Here is a 23,268-nt window from a genome sequence, read left to right as displayed (position 1 = left end):
AGGTGAGGCAAGAGGTACTCTACAGAGTACTACTCCTACCATTTACAGTAGAAGTTTATAAAATCTTGAGGGGCATAGACAGCGGCTAGCGTCACAGGACAGGAATCTAAAGTTAGAGAGCATAGGTTTAAGGGGAGAGGGGAGAAGATTTAAAAGGGGACCTAAGAGGGCATCTTTCTCACCCCCTTCCAAAGATCTGGAAGTGGTAAAGATGGGTACAGTAACAATGTTTAACAGGCATTTCAAAATATACATAGGCAGGAACAATTTAGAATATGGACCAAATGCAGGCAAATGAGTTCAAGCTAATTGGTCAACATGGATGAGACAGGCCGAAAGGCCTTTTCTTCCCCCCCCCCCCCCCACCCCGTGCAGTATAACTATGACATGAGAATTTCTTGTTCTTGACTGTTATATTTAAAGCAGTCACGGCCAAATCCAACATTCAGTCTGTTTTGACATATCATGGGCCAGTATTCCTTTACATCTGTAGAAATGTATATTTTTCCAAAAAAAGTTTAAGAATAATTTTCATGGAGCCAAGGAACACTTTCTCCTCTGTCCACCTGAAATCTTAGACACAAGCTATATAGCCTGCCAATCAAGGGCCTCTGATTGTAAATACAATTTTATGCCGAGGATGATGGTTTGGGAGAGGACACTGATATTGGTTCAGTGTCTCACCAGTGGATTTCAAAGATTTTGCAGAGATAGCACTGGTCATTTCTCTCTGGTACTTGATATGCCTGCGTTAAATTCCTGTCTCAGGAGCACACCGGATCTGTAGAGTCTGGAGGCCAGGAGCAATGTGGCAGTTTGACATCTGATTGCAAGGAAAGCAGCAAGCAAATTAGACAACTGTTGTTACTTTATCTAATGTCATTAAAAACATTTAACGTTTCTGACAGATTAGTTTTTTTTGATTCTGCAGTAGATTATGAGATGGAGATGTTTGTCCTGTTCCAGGATATCAATAATACTGACACAGTACTCCTGCTCCCATTCGCAAAATGGGTCCGATTAGGATTGTACAATAAGGACATTAAGGATGAGGTATCTTCCATACCGGGTGGGGGGGAGGGGGGAAAGAGAGACATCAGTCCTCACCATCCAGGTTTGCACATGAAAGTACCACCTTGACAGGTAGCAACAAAGGACAGGAAACGGGTTTGTTTCAAGCAACGCACATAAAAGTTGCTGGTGAACGCAGCAGGCCAGGCAGCATCTCTAGGAAGAGGTACAGTCGACGTTTCGGGCCGAGACCCTTTGTCAGGACTAACTGAAGGAAGAGCTAGTAAGAGATTTGAAAGTGGGGGGGGGGGGGAGGAAAGAGATCCGAAATGATAGGAGAAGACAGGAGGGGGAGGGATGGAGCCAAGAGCTGGACAGTTGATTGGTAAAAGGGATATGAGAGGATCATGGGACAGGAGGCCTAGGGAGAAAGAAAAGGGGGAGGCAGGGAAACCCCAGAGGATGGGCAAGGGACAGGAACAGTGAGAGGGAGAGAGGGAGAAAAAGGAGAGAGAAAATCTCTTACTAGTTCTTCTTTCAGTTAGTCCTGATGAAGGGTCTCGGCCCGAAACATCGACTACACCTCTTCCTAGAGATGCTGCCTGGCCTGCTGTGTTCACCAGCAACTTTCATGTGTGTTGCTTGAGATTCCAGCATCTGCAGATTTCCTCGTGTTTGCATTTTTAAAAACGGGTTTTTGTGGACGATCATTGTCTTTCCATGATCACGACTGTATCTGGCAAATTTTTCTACAGAAGTGGTTTGCCATTGCCTTATGCTGGGCAGTGTCTTTTCAAGACGGGTGATGTGAGCCATTTTCAATGCTCTTCAGAGATTGTCTGCCTGGCGCCAGTCGCATAACCAGGACTTGCAATGTGCACCAGCCACTCATACGACCATCCCATGGCTTTGCATGAGCCCTACTGGAGCCCTCTTTTGGAGTAAGTGTATCTCCACCCGACCACCATAGTTTACTGAATCATTAAAGATAAACATCCAGAAAAAGTGAAGAGAGCAAAACCATATAGTGCCAAATAATATTTAGTCCAAACTGTTGAAAGGTGGCACACTGGGCAGAATTCTCTTCCGTCTTTGGTGACCAGAAGGTCCCACTTTACTATCTGTTTACATCTTTATATAACTACAGCATACTGAAACTTACAATGATAACAATGGCTTTGACTGAAATTATCAAACAAAAGGACTATAAAGAAAACAAACTGATTTCTACAATTGATTTGTTTTTGAGGCCTGATTGCATGGGTACCCATTAAAATTTAAGGAAATAGCAGTATGCAATAATGGTAAAGGCTTTAAGACCAAAGAAATATTGTGTCTAGAAAGTCCAAGGCCAAATGAAAGATGACCACTTACCTTGTCACTAAGAAAGCTGGATCAGTTACAACTTCTGGTCCAATTCGTATATCTGATATGGCGAGTTATGGAAGCTTCATATTTGCATTTCAAAACTGTACAATAGTTGGTGTGTATTTAATATTCCAGTAATATTACAATTATATTCTTAGATATGCAAAAATAAGTGAACTACATACATCATGACCACACCACATGGTATGTGCACGCCTCACTGAGTAAAACATGAAGTTAGACTCACGTTCTAGACTCTCGTTTCCCCCCACCCCCCAAAGTAGTTTTTAAATTTTGTTTTAGAGTTACAAAACAGAACAACAAACTATCATGTTGTCCTGACTTAGCTTGTGCAGCTTCGCATCTGGTACAGTTCTATTTAATTATTCCTCTGGTTCACAACTTCAGTATTTGTTTACTGAAAGGAAAACAATAACAATCCCTGAAACAGATCAAAATTCTAAAACATGATACAAAAGAAACAACTTTGATTTGATTAGGTAACAAATTATTATTTTGCAACTTAACCATACTATTCCACACATCTGAGCTAAATGATAAAGCACAGGAGCATCTCAAGACTGATTTTTTTTACCCCTGAAAAAGAAGATGCATTGTGTTATTGATTGGTCCCCACAAGTAACTTAACAAATTAGGATTACAATTGCGTCTCCAGTTCAAAGAATCTTATCTTCTATTTTGAACTGTACCCATTACTTTTTAACTTCTCAGACAGTCTCTTGGGGTTGAGGATGCCTTTCTTCCATTCCCGCTTGGAGAGTCGAAGATGCCTGTGCACAAGAGTTCATCGTATGCATGTGGACTACCACACAGTTCTGATAGTGAGATCTTGCTCCATGGGCAACATCCATAACCAGGCTCTGGGTACAGACTTTACATGACCCACGTACTTAGTCACACATAATTGTATGGTTACGCACAGATAGACAGTGACACCCATCCACAATGACCCAGCATTGAAAAAATTTAATCACAATGGATAAAACAGCATGTACCCAACAGTATTTATGTCTGGTAAATGGAATCTGAATTGTATTTTTTCTACTCACTTCTGTTACAAATAGGAGCAAAGACATGACTTCGGACCACAATTTTCAGTTTGGTGATAAAATGATAGATATTGCAAGTTGTTCATTAGAAAACACACAATTTCCTTTCAGACAGTCCTTTAGCTTAACAATGAATTAGATTCACTGCTGTATTCTGAGTTCTCAGATGGTAATAAGACTAATGTCAGAACTACATCACAATGGGGTAGGTCACATTGTAGGCAGTGCACTCCTTGTGCAGGGCAGCAGTGGCCTCACAATACACAGTCTTATGGTTCTTCAAGCCATGAAAAAACCCCATCTTCAGTCAAGGGAGAGAAGCTCCTGGGAGCCACTAGCAATGTCACATTCTCAGGATGGCTTCACCTCCTCTGACTATTTACTGTGTCCCATACCCATTCCAGAAGAAAACCCAGACTGCATCAAGAATTCAACAGCTTTTTTGATTAAAAGTAACCCTCATTTTGACAAAGCTGTAAGATCGAAGACTGTTAATACTAACCAACAGTATTTAGTTAGTAGGATGCCAATTGCTTTGTTTTTACTGATTAAAAGCAAGCAGTATAAAGTCCTGTAGCAACAAAACTAGTCTTGGTTCAGTGAGAGGACGAGGAGTCAGTTTAACACTGTAACAGTACTGAATTGCTGAAAAACATTCTGGAGAAATTGTTGGTAATTGAACCCTTCAGACTCATAGCTCATCTCTTCACTTCAGCATTCCCACAGAAGTCAAAAACATGCCACTGCTAGATTTAAATGTAGCATCATTCAAGCTTTTGGCATCAGCCTCCTCTTTAGCCTCTGAAATTCAGAAGCAGCAATTCAGATTATCCTCGTTTTAAAGTCATCTGCACACCAACATCTGCCTAAACACTGTGGCAGAGTTGTGAAAGAGGAGATTTATATAGGCATCTGTTAGTCTCGTGAGACCATGGATTTGCGCCTTGGAAGGTTTCCAGGGCGCAGGCCTGGGCAAGGTTGTATGGAAGACCAGCAGTTGCTCATGCTGCAAGTCTCCCCTCTCCATGCCACCGATGTTGTCCAAGGGAAGGGCATTAGGACCCATACAACTTGGCACCGGTGTCATTGCAGAGCAATGTGTGGTTAAGTGCCTTGTTCAAGGACACAACACAATACCTCAGCCAAGGCTCAAACTAGCGACCTTCAGATCACTAGATGAATGCCTTAACCACTTGGCCACACGCCAACACTAAGAGGAGATTACAGTCAGGGTTAGGGGTAGAATCAACCACTGAAGCTGGCAGAGCATCACATCCCACCCAATGGCAGTGACTCTTGCCTGCTAGCATATACTAAAAAAAGAAGCAATAATACAAGTCTATTAGAAGTTGGAAGAATATCTGCTAAATAGCAGTACCAAAATTCTTAATATAATAATAATCCTGTGTATGCAACAGTGAGACACATTTCACAAGAACAAAAAGAAAATTAAACTCAGGCAATTCCATGAAAGGAGAAAATAAAACATTCCAAGAAACAAATACAGGAGTGGCTTGGATTCTCCGCAATAATCTCCATAATCAAAAACACATTATGGAAAAAGACACTTCGCCAAAATGTTGAAGGACGAAATGTGTTCGAATTGATGCAAAATTACAGAGAATCAGGATTCAGTGGATTTCAGTTAACTAGGGCAACCAATTATTTGGGACAACTTAAAAGGACAAAAACTAAATAAAGAAAACAGCTGGGATTCCCTCGTTTATTTGGGATACTATGCCCCTTAATAGGGACAGGAGGCTGCAGCCTAACAGTTTCTAACTTGTGTCAATAATGTGACCTTGCGTGGCCATTAGACACGACACTGTGCTCAGAGTGAACTTTTTAAATACCATCAGTTGCATGTGTTTCTCTTCAAAAAAGTGATTTTTGCCACTGATAGTTAGCGAGAAATAAACTGGAAGACAATTTTAAACTGCTTTGCTCACTGCGGTTTCAAGCATTCTGGCTTGGAGACGTCAGAAACGGCCATAAGTGAAAGTGAATCGATTTCACAACCTCAACAAATTAGGAACCACAATGAATTTGAAAGTATGAACAATCATCATCTTAAGTGTTACAATGGAAATGAAAATTTGGAGGATGCAATCATCGAAAGCAATCTATGGAGGCAGACCATTATCTGTAGATGTGTCTGCACTGATTTTGTTCATTTACAGTCTATCAAAAGAACACGGCAGCGTGCACTGAGTGATTCCTCCACCAGTAACTATTGAGAACTATTATGCATTTTCAGTACCGCAGCAATATTGATAGTTTTAACTTGTTCTGTACTTCATTTAAATCCATTATTTATTACTCAGTTAAATCATAGCTTTTCTTTTTTTAATATATTTTTAACTATTTCCACGAAACTTTGGCTAATTGATGCAGTTGGTGAGTTAAGCCAAAATGTAGTGATCCGAATGTGTCCCAATTAACCAGAAGCTACTGTATTTGGAAAAAAGCATTATCGTTTATCCTCCATTACCAGTACTTGTTATCCTACCCTTAAATCTTGGTTTGCGTGTACCAGCCCAACCACTTATTCTGGCAGTTTACATTCTCACCATCTTCTGCATGAAAATGTTGCCCTTCTCACCCTAAATCTAAGTCCACTAGCTTAGGTTCCTCTACCTCGGGAAAAAGATTTGTTTCTGCCTCTCACAATTTTAGAGACTTCTATGAAGCCACCCCTCAGTCACCTACGTTACAAGGAATTAACACCTAGCCTGGCCAACCTCTCCTCATAATACCCTCATTCTTTCAGCACTCTTTCCAGTTTAGCCTAGTCTTTTCTCTGACAGGGTGACCAAAACTATAGATAGAACTCCAAGTACAGCCTCAGCAACAACTTGTACACTACAACAAACATCTGATCTCCTATAGCCAATGCTCTGACTGATGCCGAAGGCCATTATCCTAAACACCTTTGGCATCACCTTACCTACCTGTGGCACCACTTTCAACAAAATATGCAGTTGTTTTCCAGTTCTTCTGTTCCATTACGCTGCCTGGTCCCTGATGATACACACTATGAACCCACAAAATGCTGGAGGAACTTAGCAGGCCAGGCAGCACCTGTGGAAGAGTACAGTCGATGTTGTTTCGGGCCAAGACCCCTCAGAAGGACTGAAGAAAAAAAAAGATGAGGAGTAGATTTCAAAGGTAGGGGGAGGGAAGGGAGAAACGCAAGGTGACAGGTGAAACCAGGAGGAGGAGGGGTGAGGTGAAGAGCTGGTATGTTGATTGGTGAAAGAATCAGGGCTGGAGAAGGGGAAGATCTAATAGGAGAGGATAAAAGGTCATGGAAGAATGAAAAGGGGGGAGGAGCAGCAAAGAAGGCAATGGGCAACAAGATAAGATGAGAGAGGGAAAAGGGGATGGGAAATGGTGAGGGTGGGGGGGGGGGGTAGAATTGCCAGAAGTTTGAGAAATCAATATTCATGCCATCAGGTTGGAGGCTACGCAAATGGAACATAAGGAGTTGTCCCTCCAACCTAAGTGTGGCCTCATTTGGCCTCCTCTACTGTCATGATGAGGCCACACTCAGGTTGGAAGACCAACATTCCCACTTTCCATTCCACTTCCAATATGTCAATATATGGCCTCCTCCACTGTCATGATATTGACATATTGGAATGGGAATGGGAAGTGGAATTAAAATGGGAGGCCACGGAGAACTCCTGCTTTTTCTGGCGGATGGAGTGTAGGTGCTTGGTGAAGTGGTCTCCCAATCTACATCGGGTCTCACTGATATACAGGAGGGAACACTGGGAACACCAGTCACAGTTTATGACCCCAAAAGACTCACAGGTGAAGTGTCACCTCACCTGGAAGGACTGTTTAGGTCCCTGAATGGTAGTGGAGGAAGTGGTGTGGGCACTTGCTCCACTTTTGCAAGGATATGTGCTAGGAGGGAGATCAGTGGGGAGGGACAGAAGGACATGAGTCAAGTAGGGAGTGATCCCTGTGTAAAGTAGAAAGTGGTGGGGGGGGATGGTGTTGGGGGGCAGGAAAGATCTGCTTGGTGGTGGGATCCATTGGAGATGACAGAAGTTACAGAGAATTATGTGCTAGACGTGGCTGGTGGGGTGCTAGATGAGGACAAGAGGAACCCTATCCCCAGTAAGGTAGCGGGAGGATGGGGTGAGAGCAGACATGCATAAAATGGAAGAGATGCGGTTGAGGACAGTGTTGATGGTGGAGGAAAGGAAGCCCCTTTCTCTTAAGGAAGAAAGACATCTCCTTCATTCGAGAATGAAAAGCCTTATCCTGAGAGCAGATGCGGCGGAGACAGAGGAATTGAGAGAAGGGGATGGCATTTTTACAGGTAACAGGGTGGGAGGAGGTATAGTCCAGGTAACCATGAGAGTCCGTGAGTTTATAATAGACATCAGCAGATAAGCTGTCTCCAGAGACAGAGACAGGGAGACCAAGAAAGTGGTGTTGGAAATGGATCAGGTAAATTTGAGGGCAGGCTGGAAGTAGAAGCCAAGTGGATGAAGTCGATGCACTCCACATGGGTGTAGGAAGCAGCACTAATGCAGTCGATGTACAATAAAATGTACACTGACTTTCCAAAATACATCTGTACCAAAATCCTTTTGCCACTCTTCTGCTCATTTCCCTAAATGATCAAGATCCTCCAAGTAATATATGATAAATTTCTGTGCTAACAATTTAGTGATCAAGTCTTGTGCATTCACATCCATGATTTATATAACTCACCAATACAAGGGTCCAAACACTGACTCCTGTGGCACACCACTTGTTTCCAATTCCTTTCCAAGAAACAACCTGTAACCATCACCCTTTGCTTCCTCCCTCTGAGCTGATTTTAAATCCATCCAACCAAATCTCCCAAGATTCACTGGGACCCAATCTTCCAAACAAGCCCGCCATCTGAAGGCCCTGGTCAACAACACCACTGTTGTTGGTCGAATCAAAGGTGGTATAAAAACAACCTCTCACTCTGTATCAGCAAGACCAAGGAGATGACAATGACTTCAGGGGGAGGAAACCAGAGGTCCATGACCTTCTCCATATCAGGAGATTTGAGATGGAGAAGGTCAGCAACTTTAAATTCCTCAGTGTTATCAATTCAGAGGACCTGCCCTGGTCCCAGCACACAAGTGCAACTACAAAGACAGTGCCTCTACTTTCTTAGGCTGTGAAGATTCTGCATACAACCTAAGACTTTGACAACTTATATAGATGTGTGGTGGAGAGTATATTGACTATTGCATGATACAGAAACACCAATGCCCTTGTACAGAAAAGCCGACAAAAAGTAGTGGATATGACCCACTACTTTACATCACACGTAAAGCCCTCCCCACCCCTGAACACATCTACATAGAGCATTGCCCCAGGAAAGCAGCATCCATCATCGAAGACCCCCACCATCCAGGCCATGTTCACTTCTCAAAGTTGCTGGTGAACGCAGCCAGCCAGGCAGCATCTCTAGGAAGAGGTACAGTCGACGTTTCAGGCCGAGACCCTTCTCGGCCTGAAACGTCAACTGTACCTCTTCCTAGAGATGCTGCCTGGCCTGCTGCATTCACCAGCAACTTTGATGTCTGTTGCTTGAATTTCCAGCATCTGCAGAATTCCAGTTGTTCATGTTCAATTCTCGCTGTTGCCTTAGGGGAGAAGGTACAGGAGCCTCAGGACTCACACCACCAGGTTCAGTAACAGTTATTACCCCTCAACCATCAGGCTCTTGGTTCACAGGAGATAACTTCATTCAACTTCACCTGCCCCATCATTAAACTGTTCCCACAATCAATGGACTCACTTTCAAGGACCCTTCATCTCATGTTCTCAAAATTATTGCTTATATATTTATTATTTCTTTTTCTTTCTTTTTGTATTTGCAGTTTGTTGGTGTTTTTTTTTTAGTTTTTTTTGCACACTGGTTGTTTGCCCGTCCTTTTGGACGTGGTCTTTCACTGATTCTGTTGCATTTCTTTCATTTAGTATGATGGCGCACAAGAGAAAGAATCTCAGGGTTGTACATGGTGACATACGTACTTTAATAATATATTTACTTTGAACTTTGACGATCCAGTGCCCTACCCTCATCTACCCTTGTAATTTCTTCAAAGAACTAAAAGATTCGTCAAGCACAACTTTCCACATCAAGCAATTCCAGTTAAGAAATTTACAGCCTTACTAAAGAAAATTTTATTTTGGCCTAAACACGAACACATTGCATCACAGCACATCTATGGGAAAAAAAAAACATGGACTAATACAGGGGTCCCCAAGCTTTTTTGCACCGCGGACTGGTTTAATATTGACAATATTCTTGCAGACCGGCTGACCAAGGGGTGGTACTTAAGTTGGGTTAAACTCACCTCAACGTGTCTTTTACAGTTAGAGTTGCCAACTTTTTCACTCCCAAATAAGGGACAAAAGTAGCAGTCAAATCCCAGGACACTTTACCCCAGGGAAGACTACCATGACCATGAAGCCTTGTGCAGGCACCTGCATGTGAATGCGTGACGTGCGCATGTGCCGATTTTCCCCCCCACAAATTGGTTTTGCCTTCATCTTCCCAACTACACTGTACCTACATTATTTCTACTTTATATTGGATGTGTATTTATCATATCCTTCCTGCTTTTACTATATGTTAGTGTTATTTATTTTCGGTGTTATGTGTTATTTGGTATGATTTGTTAGGTTATTTTTTGGGTCTGGGAACGCTCAAAAATTTTTCCTATATAAATTAATGGTAATTGCTGCTTCGCTTTAAGCCATTTCGGCACGCAAGGTTTCATAGGAACGCTCTACCTTAGTGAGGGAAATACGGGACAAGGGCGATCCCATATGGGATAAACCAATTTAGCCCAATATACGGGATGTCCCGGCAAATATGAGACAGTTGGCAACCTTATGTTCAAGTTCAACAGTGCGTGACAGGGAAAGAGGAAAGATGCAGCTGACTCGTATCGTTTCCTCACAGCCCGGTAGCACATGCTTTGCGGCCCGGTACTGGTCCGCGGACCAGTGGTTGGGGACCGCTGGACTAATAGGATCATTCTGAGACCTGGCCCCGCCATGCACAGATCAAAATGGGGAACAAAATATATTTATTCACAACTGTGGCTCATCTCAACATGTGTAAAATTCTAAAGCTAAAGCAATGTGCACAATGATAGGTTACCAACATCAAGTAATTTGAACCCATCATAAGGAGCAACCTCATCCTTTACAAAAACACATTTAGCCCAAAAGTACCAAGATGGAATAAATACGACACAGCAATTACTTTGCCCCATTGGAGAATCTGCTGAGCTTACTTAATGCCTGAATGGATTCATTTAGAAATCTACAGCTTGAAAGTATCATTATATTGATTAGATTGTTAAGAATGTGCTGGATGATTAATATTTGTAATGAGGAATAAAGACAGCTGAATATAAACATGCAATTAAAAACATATTCTGATCGGTTAATAAATATTAAACTACATTAGACAATGAAATTAAAACAGAAAAGCCAGAAAAGCAAAGAAAATTTTTCTGAACATTTGTAGAAGTCACAGTGTTACCCCCTACTTTGTAAAGCTCAAGACAGCTGCAATCAATTAACAGTGACTGTGTTCATAAAGCAGTCCACTAGGGCAATGAGTAACAATTGCTGCATTCCACTACCATTTATTGAATACTGTAGAGCCCATCTCAACTTCCTCACACATTTCACTTCCAGCACTACTTGTGACTGCTGTCAACACCATCAGGAGGGAACACTCCAAAGAAACAACCTACAATCAGCTTTCACAACATGACCTCTCTGTGCATTCATTCAGAAGCTCTGTACACAAGTCAAGCTTTCATGAAATACAGTTACGAAAGGATTTGAATTCAGATACAAATCTGACAAATTGTGCTCGTGCTGAAGGATCTCCATGTCACAATCTGCAATCAGCCCCAATCAACCTTGTTGTTGCTGGTGACTTCAATCATAACTTTAAAATAGTCCTACCAGAGTTCTACTGGCATGTCAGCTTCACAACCAGAGGAGAGAGTAGACATAGACTATACTGACAATCATGCAGCCTACAAGGTTTGACGAATCAGACCACAGATCCATTTTTTTAACCCCTGCATATAGACCACTGATTAAGTGAGTTTGGCAAGTTCACAGGGAGATCAGAACCTGGCCACAAGGTGCCACCTAAGCACTGCGGGACTGATTTGAAAGTAGGGACTGGAGAATATTCAGGGAGGGGCCAGCTATGAACATCGTATCGACATTGATAAATACAAGGCATCAGTGAATGAGGAAAATGCACCAAGGACATTATTGTGATCAGCCGGCCAGTGGTGTAGTGGTATCCACACTGAACTTCGAGATGAGTAGTTCCAGGTTCACATCCGGCTGGTTCCTTACATGCTTTTCATCCACACTGAATTGAATGTCGAGCCAGCAGCCCGGCCTCATAAAAAAAACCGACAAGTGCTAAAGAAATGCAAGGTTGCTGCCTGATGCGCCACAAGGCATGAAGATGATCAACCTTACTGTGATAAAATACCAGACTGCCACAGCAACCAGAAATAGGACCTAAACACTAAGTGCTTAAGCTGTTGGTAACGGATCTTATTAAATCTCACTTTCCAGCCAAATTCTCAAACCAGCCCAATGATGATGTCATTGCCTTGGCCCTCCCCTCCAACCAGTCCCACCTAGAAAACAATACCTCATAGACCAGGATGTAGTTTATCGACTTCAGCTTGGCATCTGATAGTGATCATCCTTCACAGGATACTGGGTAAACTGTCCTCACTGGGACTCAACACCCCTTTCTGTAACTGGATCTTGGACTTCTTGATGGAAAGACCTCAGTCAGTCAGAGTTGGTAGCTACATCCCAAGCTCCATCACACTAGGCACTGGTCCCCCCCCCCCACAAACGGTTATGTACTCAGCCTGCTGCTGACTCACGACTGCACTGCCAGATCCAGCTCAAACCGCATCATCAAGTTTGCTGATGATACAACAAAGGTTGGCCTCAGCAACAATGATGAGTCAGGATACAGGGAGGAAGCAGAGAGGCTTATCAAATGGTGCGAAAGCAACAACCCGAGTCTCAATTCGGGCAACAGAGATGATTACAGACTTGAGAAAAGCACAGATCGACTACTGTCCATTGCACATCAACAGCTCAGCCATGGAGAGTGAAGAGCACTAAGTTCCTTGCTGTGCACGTAACAGACGATCTAATCTGGACCAAAAACACCTCATCAGTCAAGGCGGCAAAGCAGCATCTACACTTTGAGAAGGCTGAGATGTGCGAGGCTCCCTGTGCCCATTCTAACAACTTTCTGCAGGAGTAGGTATTCGAATATTCTATCTGGATGCATCATAGCATGGTGTGGAAGCTGCAAGGCATCAGACCACAAGATCTTACAGGCAAACACCACCAAGAGCACAACAGGGGGTCTCCCTCCTCCCCTTATTTGTGCATTTTACTAGGACAATTGTATAGCAAGGGCACAACGCACAATCCCACAATCTCTTTAACCCACTGACATCAGGAAGGAATTTCAGGAGCATCAGGACTAGGACTGCCCACCTTCATAACAACTTCTTCCCTCAGGCTGAGACTATCAAATACCCTGCCACAAATGAGGTCTCATCACAAGATCAGCAAGCTGTTAACCTTTGCTGTGCACTTCACATACATTTTGAATTATATTTTCATGATGTACGTGTAGTAATTTTACATGCTGTGTGTGAATTATGCATTGTAGGTGCACTGTGGTCCACAGAAACTTTGTGTCATTTAGTTGTATATATGTACAGTCAGATAACATTAAACTTGAACTTGAGATACTGCTAGAGCACATACTCAGAATATATTAAGTGATTACAAATACTTTTCTGTTTCTGTGTTTGAAAACAGGGTAGTTAACTTGCACACAGCAGCGCCTCTCAGGAATCAGGTGAGGATATGATGCCCAGTTTTAGACTCCGTGTTCTCTTTGGTTGACCAGCTCATTTGCACTTTAAGTCCAACATTTTCAAAAAATGGCCATGATCCAAGTGACAGTTACTGCAGCCACCCTCTCCTCTGTCTTTGACTGCACATTTCATAGAGCTAGCGGAGGCAAACAGTGATAGATTGTTCACTGGCATGTCCACCTCTCCCCAGCCTAAACATTACATTACCAAAGTCTCTGACGCCCACAAGGCAGACACTAGGACTGGAATGAGCTACTTCCCATTTCCCATCTCAGTTATCAGGGATTCCAAAGGGAGCACACCAGGCCTCTACTTTCTCAGCTTCCTGTGATCACACAGTCATGAACTTTCCGAACACCATGCCAAAACAGACTAAAAAAAGTATCGTTCTCACTTTCTGGGCCCACAAGAATATGCAGAGTATTCCAAAAATAGCCCATTTTCACTTGGGAACAGGACTTGCTGCATGGGAAGTTATAATTACACAGACTATAACCACTCAAGTTATGGTCTTTGTCAAAATCACATGGTTAACATTTTTTTTATATTAATTAAGCTCAGAAATGTAACCCTTCACATGCTGACCATTCCTCCATATTTTACACTACCCTTAATTCAGAAGGGATTGGTGCACACATCCTTCTCCACAATCAGACAGATCTACATGAGGCGTTGCCTCAGGAGAGCAACATCTATCAAAGATCCCCATTATCTGGGCCAGCTACCATCAGGAAGGAAATGCAGAAGCCTGAAGTCCCCCACCACCAGGTTCAAGAACTGCCATTTCTCTTCAACCATTCAGTTCTTGAACCACCCAGCACAACCCCAATCACTGCAGTATAGCAATACTATAACCACTGATTATGGTATTCTGCAAACCTAATGCAGTGCCTTTTCACTGGCGACACACAGAAACTGAAATCCTTTTGGACTCAGGCTGAACTGCAGAGGACAGGGAGAAGTTCTGGCCCCTACACATGTAGCACACCCTGGTGCTCATGAACCAGATCCCCCAACTGTAGGTAAATAGCCCCACCGCCTGGTGGGTAGCCTCAGGAGAGACGAAGGCAATGGGAGTAAACCCTGACAGCAAACCTGGAGTAGAACCCCTGAGGCCGCTGGATGTCATTGAACATCCTTCCTGCAGTTCCTGCAGCCAAGCTGGTGCCAAATGTATTGCTTTGTAAGCTTTCCTTTGGTGAGGCAGAGAGGGGGATCTTGATAACTGGGTATCTCAGGATCTCCATACCTTCCGCCCAGGCTTGTGTTGATCATCACTACCACCACCCACTATCCTTCAAGACAGACGGATGGCAATCACTGATTACATCACACTACGATGAACTTTAACAACAGGAATTCTGCAGATGCTGGAAATTCAAGCAACACACATCAAAGTTGCTGGTGAACGCAGCAGGCCAGGCAGCGTCTCTAGGGAGAGGTACAGTCGACGTTTCAGGCCGAGACCCTTCGTCGAGTTCTGACAAAGGGTCTCAGCCTGAAACGTCGACTGTACCTCTTCCTAGAGATGCTGCCTGGCCTGCTGCGTTCACCAGCAACTTTGATGTGTGTTACTATGAACTTTATGTTTTTTTGTTCTGATGATTCTGTTTCTTGTAAATATTTGTGCATAACTTATGTTTAATTTGTTTGTTCTTGTAAATGCTGCTTATCTGATGCTATTTCCCCATGATGCTGCTGTAATTTTTTCATTGCACCTGTGCATAAATGCACTTATGCAAAAGACAATAAACTCCACTTTGAATTTGAGTACGTGTCTGTTTTGTGGGGGGGGGGGCGGGGGGGGCGGGGGGAAGCAAAAGAAAGAGAAGACCCTTACAATTAATTTATTGACAACTATTCCTTGCAAAAGATTGTGTTGCTTCACATTGGCTGACATCACTTATCTTGGGAGTATGGTTAGCCTCACCCGAGCAGATCCCATTCACACAGCGTTGTCTTCCAGCATACAATTTGCCAGAGCTGGGTGCAATTTTATTCCATAAAAGTGCCAGTATCTCACTCAGCCACCATGGGTCTCCTTACATCTGGGATTCACAAACTTTTTCATGCCATGGACCCCAACCATCAACCCAAGGAACCCCTGCCTTACATTGCCGGGCAATTTTGTGTTTAGCTGTTCAAGGGATTCTAGTGATATTCCCTTTGCAAGTTGCATAACTGAGTTAGACTCACAATGCTTTCAGCAGGAGTTAAAAAGATGGAAATCTGAAGTAAAAACACCAAGTGTTGGTAACACTAGACAAAGTCAGTCAGCTTCTGAACAAAGAAACAGTTAAAATTTCATGTCAGATGTCAGATAACCCTTATCAAAACAGTTTGCCAGTTCAGTATTTCAGACCACAAACCACCATGAAAGGATAACCTTGCTCCATCTGAAAGTTTATGTAATAGACCACAACACCAGAAGATATAGGAGCAGAATTGGGCCATTTGGCCCATCGAGTCTATTCCGCCATTTAATCATGGCAGATCCATTTTTCCTTTCAGCCCCAATCTTCTGCCTTCTACCCATGTCCCTTCATGCCCTGACCAATCAAGAATTCATCAACCCCTGCCTTAAATACACATGAAAACTTAGTCTCCACAGATGCCCGTAGCAACTAATTCCACAGATTCACCATTCTCTGGATAAAGAAATTACTCCCCATCTCCATTCTACAAGGATGCCCCTCTATGCTGAGGCTGTCCCCTCTGGTCTTCAATTCTCCCACCAGAGGGAACATTCTCTCCACATCCACTCTATCAAGGCCTTTCACCATTCGATAGGTTTCAATGAGGTGTTACGCACCCTGTAACTGGGTTGCCAAACCAGCAGAAATGGATCACTCAGTTGGAATCTGGATTACTGGAACTAAGAAAGTTTTATTAAAGAAATAAGCAACACAGTACTCTAATCAAAAGGATAATGAATACAACAGTTCAGCAATGATAAACACACATGTACACAGAAACTAGGATAATAGGATCAATCAAGCTCTATCGTCGTCTAGGGGTAAGTGACCAGTTTCAAAGTGACGCAAAGTTCAGTTCAATTGAGTTCAGTTCAGTTCACAGTAATCACTGCCGTGGGAGAGAGAGAGAGAGAGAAAGCGAATGAATATTCAAAAATGGCTTCCACACAGACCTTCGATATTCCTCGCAGTCAGCTTTTGGGCGAGCCCTTTGTAATGTCTTCTGGGGTCACCGACTGTGACCCCTCCGTTCCTCTACAGTGAACCTAGCACCCAGGCAAGGGCGGACACACACCAGGTTCCCGCCGATTGTTCCTTTCCACCCTGTGCGTCTATGGCTTGGTCCCGCGATCAACCCTCCAAAAACTCCCACCGACTTGTGGGAGACGCACCGCTTCCAGGGTCTCGTTACCTCAGGGTGTCGTGTGTGCTGCCTTAGCGAACCTGTCCCTTTTTATCCCCCTGCTGAGGTGTCGCCTGTCCATCACTTCAAACAGTTCAGGGTTCAAAGAGGAGCCGATCTTGACAGCTGTCAGACCGTGTCTCCTTCCGTTAAACTCTCCCGTCCCTTCATTAACATCTCCAAATGCTGCTCCATTGTTTTCCTTCTTTCTCCTGAAGACAGGTGGCAGACCAACTGCTGATCCCACTGGTGCCAGCACAGGACAGTTAACATCTTAGTCTATGTGTACTTTCGTCACAGAAGTCACCCCTCATTCTTCTGAATTCTAGTGAATACAGGCCCAGAGCCATCAAACACTCTTCATATGACAAGCCGTTCAATTTTAGAATCATTGTGAATGAATTTTCATGAATAAATTAATAGCAGATGATCATACTTGCATAGTATCTCATATAATGCAAGTAAAATGTAATATTAATAAATTGATCAGTTTATCGAGAACACAAATGCTAAATCATTATTCAATTTCTTCACTTTCACTGTATTTTTTAATAATAAGAAACTTTTTATAACTACTTACCTTACTTTTGTTCTCTCTTTTCCAGAAGTCCATTCAGAGTCTGATTCTACCCTAATAATATGAACTTGAAGTGTAACAAGGTCATGCTGTTTGTAGAAATCTGATAGAGATATACAAGAGAGATTTTTTTATATAAAGGTTTCCTTTGTTTCAATATAGGATGGGAGTTGAGATATGACTGGTAGTGTGATTGCATTGTAGGTGGCAGAAATTGTGGAGGATCATTTGTTCAATGCAAAAAGGTATTGGGGCAAAAGAAGAGGACCAGGGGAACTGTAATGCTGGTCTACTTGGGGAAAAAGGGGGCCAGATCTGACATGCAAGAACTGGAAGGACTATTTGTGAGCACAGAATGCAAATATTTCTTCAGTTAGGGTTGAAGGAACAGGACACCTTATCCTGAATTACACATCAAATACACACCCACACTTTCCAAAATGCATGCCAAAAATACTTAATGTGAATTCCCTTCTCTCCACCATAACTGCTGAGTCACAGCATAATCCATCCCATACAATGTTCAGTCTGAATCACCATACACTCGGGAAGCAGAGTCACCGTGGTAACATCCCAACCCACAGATTTGTGGGCTTTAAACCACTGAGTGGGGAAGCATACGTCTGATACTTGGATACTCACTCAGTATCGAGCCTGTTGTTCATCCAGGCACAATTAAAACATGCATGTAGACAAACTACCTGTTCAATAACAGTACAAGAAAAACAGATCACTTTTCCCTCAACAACAGGAATTCTGCAGATGCTGGAAATTCAAGCAACACACATCAAAGTTGCTGGTGAACGGAACTTTCACCAGCAACTTTGATGTGTGTTGCTTGAATTTCCTTAAGTTTGTTTTGACACAGTGAGATCATAGCAGATCCATGTTCCAATTTTTCTATCCTCATCTCTTCCTTAAAACCCTTAATAATACTGATTGTGATTATGAAGACACATAGCCCTCTTTTATTGTCATTTAGTGATGTATGCATTAAGAAATGATACATTATTTCCTCCGGTGTGACATCACAAAACACAGGACAAACCAAGACTGAAAAAACTGACAAAACCACATAATTATAACGTATAGTTACAAACAGTGTAATAATACTTGAAGAAGTCTGTGAGCACAGTAAAGTTCAAAGTTTCTCAAATGTCCCACATCTCATGCAGGCGGGAGAAGGAAGAAAAACTCTCCCTGCCATGCCCGACCACAGTCCGACTCTGAGTCATCTGAAAACTTCGAGCTCTGATCAACTCTCCGACACCGGGTACTCAGCGCCATCTCTGTCCGAACGATTCAACCTCCTTCTCGGTCGCCAAAAGCAGGCAAGGCCGGGGACTTTGAGGCCTACCCTCAGAAAGACTCCCGACCGTGCAGTAACGACAGCTGCAAACAGGCGTTTCAGAAATTTCTCCAGATGTTCCTCTGTGCTTTCACGTCCATTCTCCATCAAATCAGAGTTGTCCACTGCCCCTATTTAACAGATACAATATCATTTTTCACCGGAGGGCTGCGCACGCGCGACGTGCTGCCATCTTCTCAGATTAAATGTCAACAATTCATTAATATTAATTGTTCTGTGAATAATTCCAACTTTTTCAAATACATACAATTGTCTGACACCCAATAAGCTGAAAATTTTCAAGGGGTTCTGTCACTATCTAAGTTAATGTCTGAGTTAATGTTCTGTCACTATCTCCATTAATCAAAGTCCAAGACACCTCCTGTTCATTCACCCTCACTTAGTTAATCACCATTATAATTGCTCAGTAGGCTTGCAAAAATAAACAAGCATTCAAACCAACATTACATGAAGAATCGAACACTCAAACAGAACCATTGTTATCACTATAAATATATGAAGCTATTCTGTGATCCAATAGGGTCATTGTGCTATATAAGTGTTGCTGAATTAAATCGTCAGGAAGGGCTACCAAATTTCCTCTGGATTCCTGCCAATCTCAAACTCGATCAAAATCACACCAAGATAAGCAAGTGTACAGAAATGCAGAAAGTTTGAAAATTAAAAATATTTTTCTAGAGGATTTTCCATGAAATAAAAGCCTAGCCAAGATTTCTGTGCATCTGGCCTTTAACAGATTAAATACATCTTTTCTTTCCCCAATTAAAGAACAAAGGCATTCAATGAGTCATCAAGTTGTTGTGCAAGAGCATAAATGCAAAAATAATCAGTTCTTTGCACCATCAACACTGTGTAAACATTGACTCAACAAAGCAGCTCCCAATTGATAACAGAAGTGTAAGAGACAGCAAGAACAGGCTTCAATGGAGAAGCAGATCAGATTGCCTTCAAGCTAAATTGCTCATTCCACCTTTGCCTTGCTCTTTAGGCACTAATTTGGAGATGATTCTGCTGTTCACAATTCTTTTATTCTTTAATTTAACCAAGATATTTTTGAATAATTTATCTGGAACATTTCACATTCCCAAAACTCCACTGTTGACTAAGATCTTTGGAAGCCAGTATATTTGGTTACAAAAATGTAAATAACTCGTTCTTTAGTCTTAGCATTGCTAATCATCAGTTTAGTATTTTGAACAGCCCTTTTAAAATTACCCTCACATGACCCAACTAATACCCTGTCAAAATATATTTAATATGATTCAGTAAAAATCCAACCTACCTTTAAAACTATCCTTACACATAACAATTTGTGCAACTGTTTATTTAAGACCTGTTGTACACTTCACAGGATTGAGAAATACCTTTTTAATATGTACTTCTGGTGCTCACATAAATTAACTAATATTTGTCCACATTAACTGTACTTTTCATTTTCCCCAGTCTGTGTTCATCCTCCTTGCCAAGCAAAGCTTACCATTAGCTACAAAAAACAGCTACTCTCAAAATGTCATTACAAGTTGAAAGAGAGAAAGAAAATCTATTCAGTACAGCCATGAATTAGGAGAGTAGACTATTCAGCCTCTCAGATCAGTCCTGCCATTTAACATCATGGCTAATCTGATTTTAGCATCAATTTTGCTCTCCTCTCCATGCTTTTTAATCCTTGCTTATCAAGTGACTATCTACCTCTACCTTAAACGTATTCAAAGATTCTGCTTCCAATTTGAGAATTCCAAGATTCATAAAACTACACGAACAAAAATTACATCTCATCTCTGGCTCAAATAGGCAATGCCTTATTTTTAAATAGCAACCCTAAGCTCTAGATTCCCCAAGGAGGAAACAGGCACTCCAGGATTTCAAATATTTCAGTCAAGTTCCCTCTTAAACCAAGTCCATTCAACTCTCCTCAAACTCTACTCACACATTATTGGAATACAATTAGTCTGAACTTCCTTCCATGGATTAGTAGCTTTCCTTAAATAAGACCAGTACTATACACACTTGGCCAGGTGGAGTCTCAGCGATCCCCGAGCTCAAGCAAAACCACCCAAATTATGTCTGCAATTCTCCTCATAAATAACATTCAGTTAACTTTTCTTACAACTTCCTGTACTGCCCACCAATTTCATACAAGTCACAACAATTACTTTATAATTAAGGTATAAAAATTGTTTTTATTCTAAAATGGTAAGTTACAAGTGGGAGGAAGCCAAAGAGTGATGGTAGATAATTGCCTCAAGAAGGGCAGCACCTGTGACTAGTGGGGTACTGCAGGGGTCGGTGTTCGGCCATGCTAAACTGGATCAGCAAATTTGCAGATGACACCAGGACTGGGGGCATAAAGGGCAACGAAGCTGGCTATCAAGGTTTGAAAACAGATCGAAACCAGCTGGAAATTTTACTGAAAAGTGGCAGATGGAACTTAATGCAGATGAATGTGAAGTGCTGCACTTCGACAGGACAAACTAGGGTAGGACTTACACAGTGAATGGTAGGCACCTAGGTACATGGTACAATGGAGGGATTTGGTCCACAGATCCATACAGATTCAGATACCTTGAAACTGATGCCTTGTTAATTTTTGAAGAAGGCGGGATAAAAGGTTAGCACGTAAGGGTTCCAAATGTAAAAGTGAATAACAGCATATAGTTTTCATGCAAATATATTGACAAATTAAAATCTCAGATAATCCCTTTATTTCTTAAAGTTATTTAAAACAATTGCGTTCTGCAGTATTATTTAAAACAACTGCGTTCCGCAGTCCAAGGTTCAAATCAATAAGAATATTATAAATCATCACAAAGAGCTATTCAGACCCTGGTGCTACCAGGATTATTGACTTCAATTAATAATACAGTGATTAAAGCAATAATTCTCACCAGCCAAGGTTACAGTCTTGACAAAACTGTGTACTTTCACCACACTATGGCCCAATACTTCAAAAAAATGTGTTAACTCAGACGTCCCACCAACCTGCACTTATCTGGTTGACAATATTAATTGGAGGTCCTCAATCTACTTGTACACTTCAAGGTAGGAAACAGAGATAAGCTGAACAGTTTCCCACCACTCTAGCAATACCCTAGCCATCTGTCATACACCAAACTGGTCCTGCTGTTGGGGAACTTCTGGAAGGAAAGGTCTCGGTATCATTTCCAAACCTCTCCAGCCACCCCAAATACAAAGCATCACAAAATAACACTGAGCTCCAAACACTGGAAGTTATCTTGGGAAAAGTGTTGTGAGAGTTTTCTCATGGAAGTCCATTTATCATATTTTATCCTGACAAAAGTATCATAAAGCTGCTCAATTTGAGATCTAAAGATTAACAGTCACTTGGGTTAATTTCAAAGTATCTTCCTTGAAGATGGCACACACATCTTCCTTGAAGATGCAGCTCGTCCAACTCACAAAAGTGGTGTTAGCTTTAAATTCTTAGATAGTGTTTCAAAGTTTTTAGTCAGGAATTTCAGCCATCCAAAGCTCCACAAATATAGTGCCACTGAACTCTTAAGAGAAAATTACATTTAATCTGATGGCAGCAGAGTTAATAGCAGTGCTCAATGGAAGCTGGATTCTACAGGCACCTGAACCAGCGAATGCGACCTGCCCCAAGTGACTCAACTGAGGAAGCAGCTAACTTGGGCGGCATGAGAGAAAGCAGAAACTCGGCAAGGGAGCTGGGGTGCTAGTCAGGCTGAGAGCTAACCCAGCCAGACTGGCAGTACCATGACTTTTCCTGGCCAATGTCCACTCGCTGGATAATAGATTGGACCCACTGATACTGAAAATTTACACGCAGAAAGATGTAAAACTGCTGTTTTCTGGTTTTCACTGAAACATGGTTAACATATGTCCCAACTCGATGTTTCAACCTGACGGGATGACTCCCTATTGGGGGAATCAAAGGAGGTAGAATCTGTGTATACATTAACCAAGGCTGGTGCACAATCTCACTGTGACAGTTAGCAGTCACTGTACTGGGGAAAGAGAGCATCTTCCAATTAAATGCCAATAAAATTATCTGCCCAGGGAGTTTACTGTTGTGTACATCCTCACAAATTCCAGTGCCAAGGTCGCTCTGGGAGAGCTTTACAGTATCATCGCTCTCCACAAAACAAACATCAGGACAGTCTCTCCATTATTGCAGGAGACTTCAATCAGGATAACATTTGACCCATGGTCACCAGGGGAACAAAAAGACTCGACCATGTCTGTACAAACAGATGTGATACTTACAAAGTCATCCCATGCCCTCATCTTGGCCTCTGATCACATCTCCATGATGTTAATCCCAGCATACAGACTGATGCTGAAAATGCAGAAACTAGTCAAGAGGACCATCACTGTATGGCCAAACAAGGCAATCTCTATGTTTTAGGACTGGCAGATGTTCAAGGAGGCCATCACAAGCGGAGGAACCTTGAGAAATATGCCTCATCTGTCATCGGCTACATCAGTAAGTGTGCAGATGACATTGGTACTAGAAGCCCTGGCTGAACGTAGAGATGTGCT

At 42.3% G+C, this 23,268-nt stretch overlaps 1 protein-coding gene across 1 annotated transcript in view; it reads right to left on the bottom strand.

The window, feature by feature from the left end:
- imp3 (IMP U3 small nucleolar ribonucleoprotein 3) overlaps positions 1-23,268 on the bottom strand; it is a 214,913-nt gene that overhangs the window by 70,989 nt on the left and 120,656 nt on the right. The window contains exon 5 of the mRNA XM_072274342.1: positions 2,386-2,437. Within this exon, the coding sequence (XP_072130443.1) occupies positions 2,386-2,437 (52 nt within the window). The remainder of the gene's footprint in view (positions 1-2,385; positions 2,438-23,268) is intronic.

The sequence above is a fragment of the Mobula birostris genome, chromosome 12 (assembly GCF_030028105.1).
Source record: "Mobula birostris isolate sMobBir1 chromosome 12, sMobBir1.hap1, whole genome shotgun sequence".
NCBI lineage: Eukaryota > Metazoa > Chordata > Chondrichthyes > Myliobatiformes > Myliobatidae > Mobula > Mobula birostris.
The sequence above is the reverse complement of the archived record's forward strand: the minus strand, read 5'-3'. Positions and strand labels throughout refer to the sequence as shown.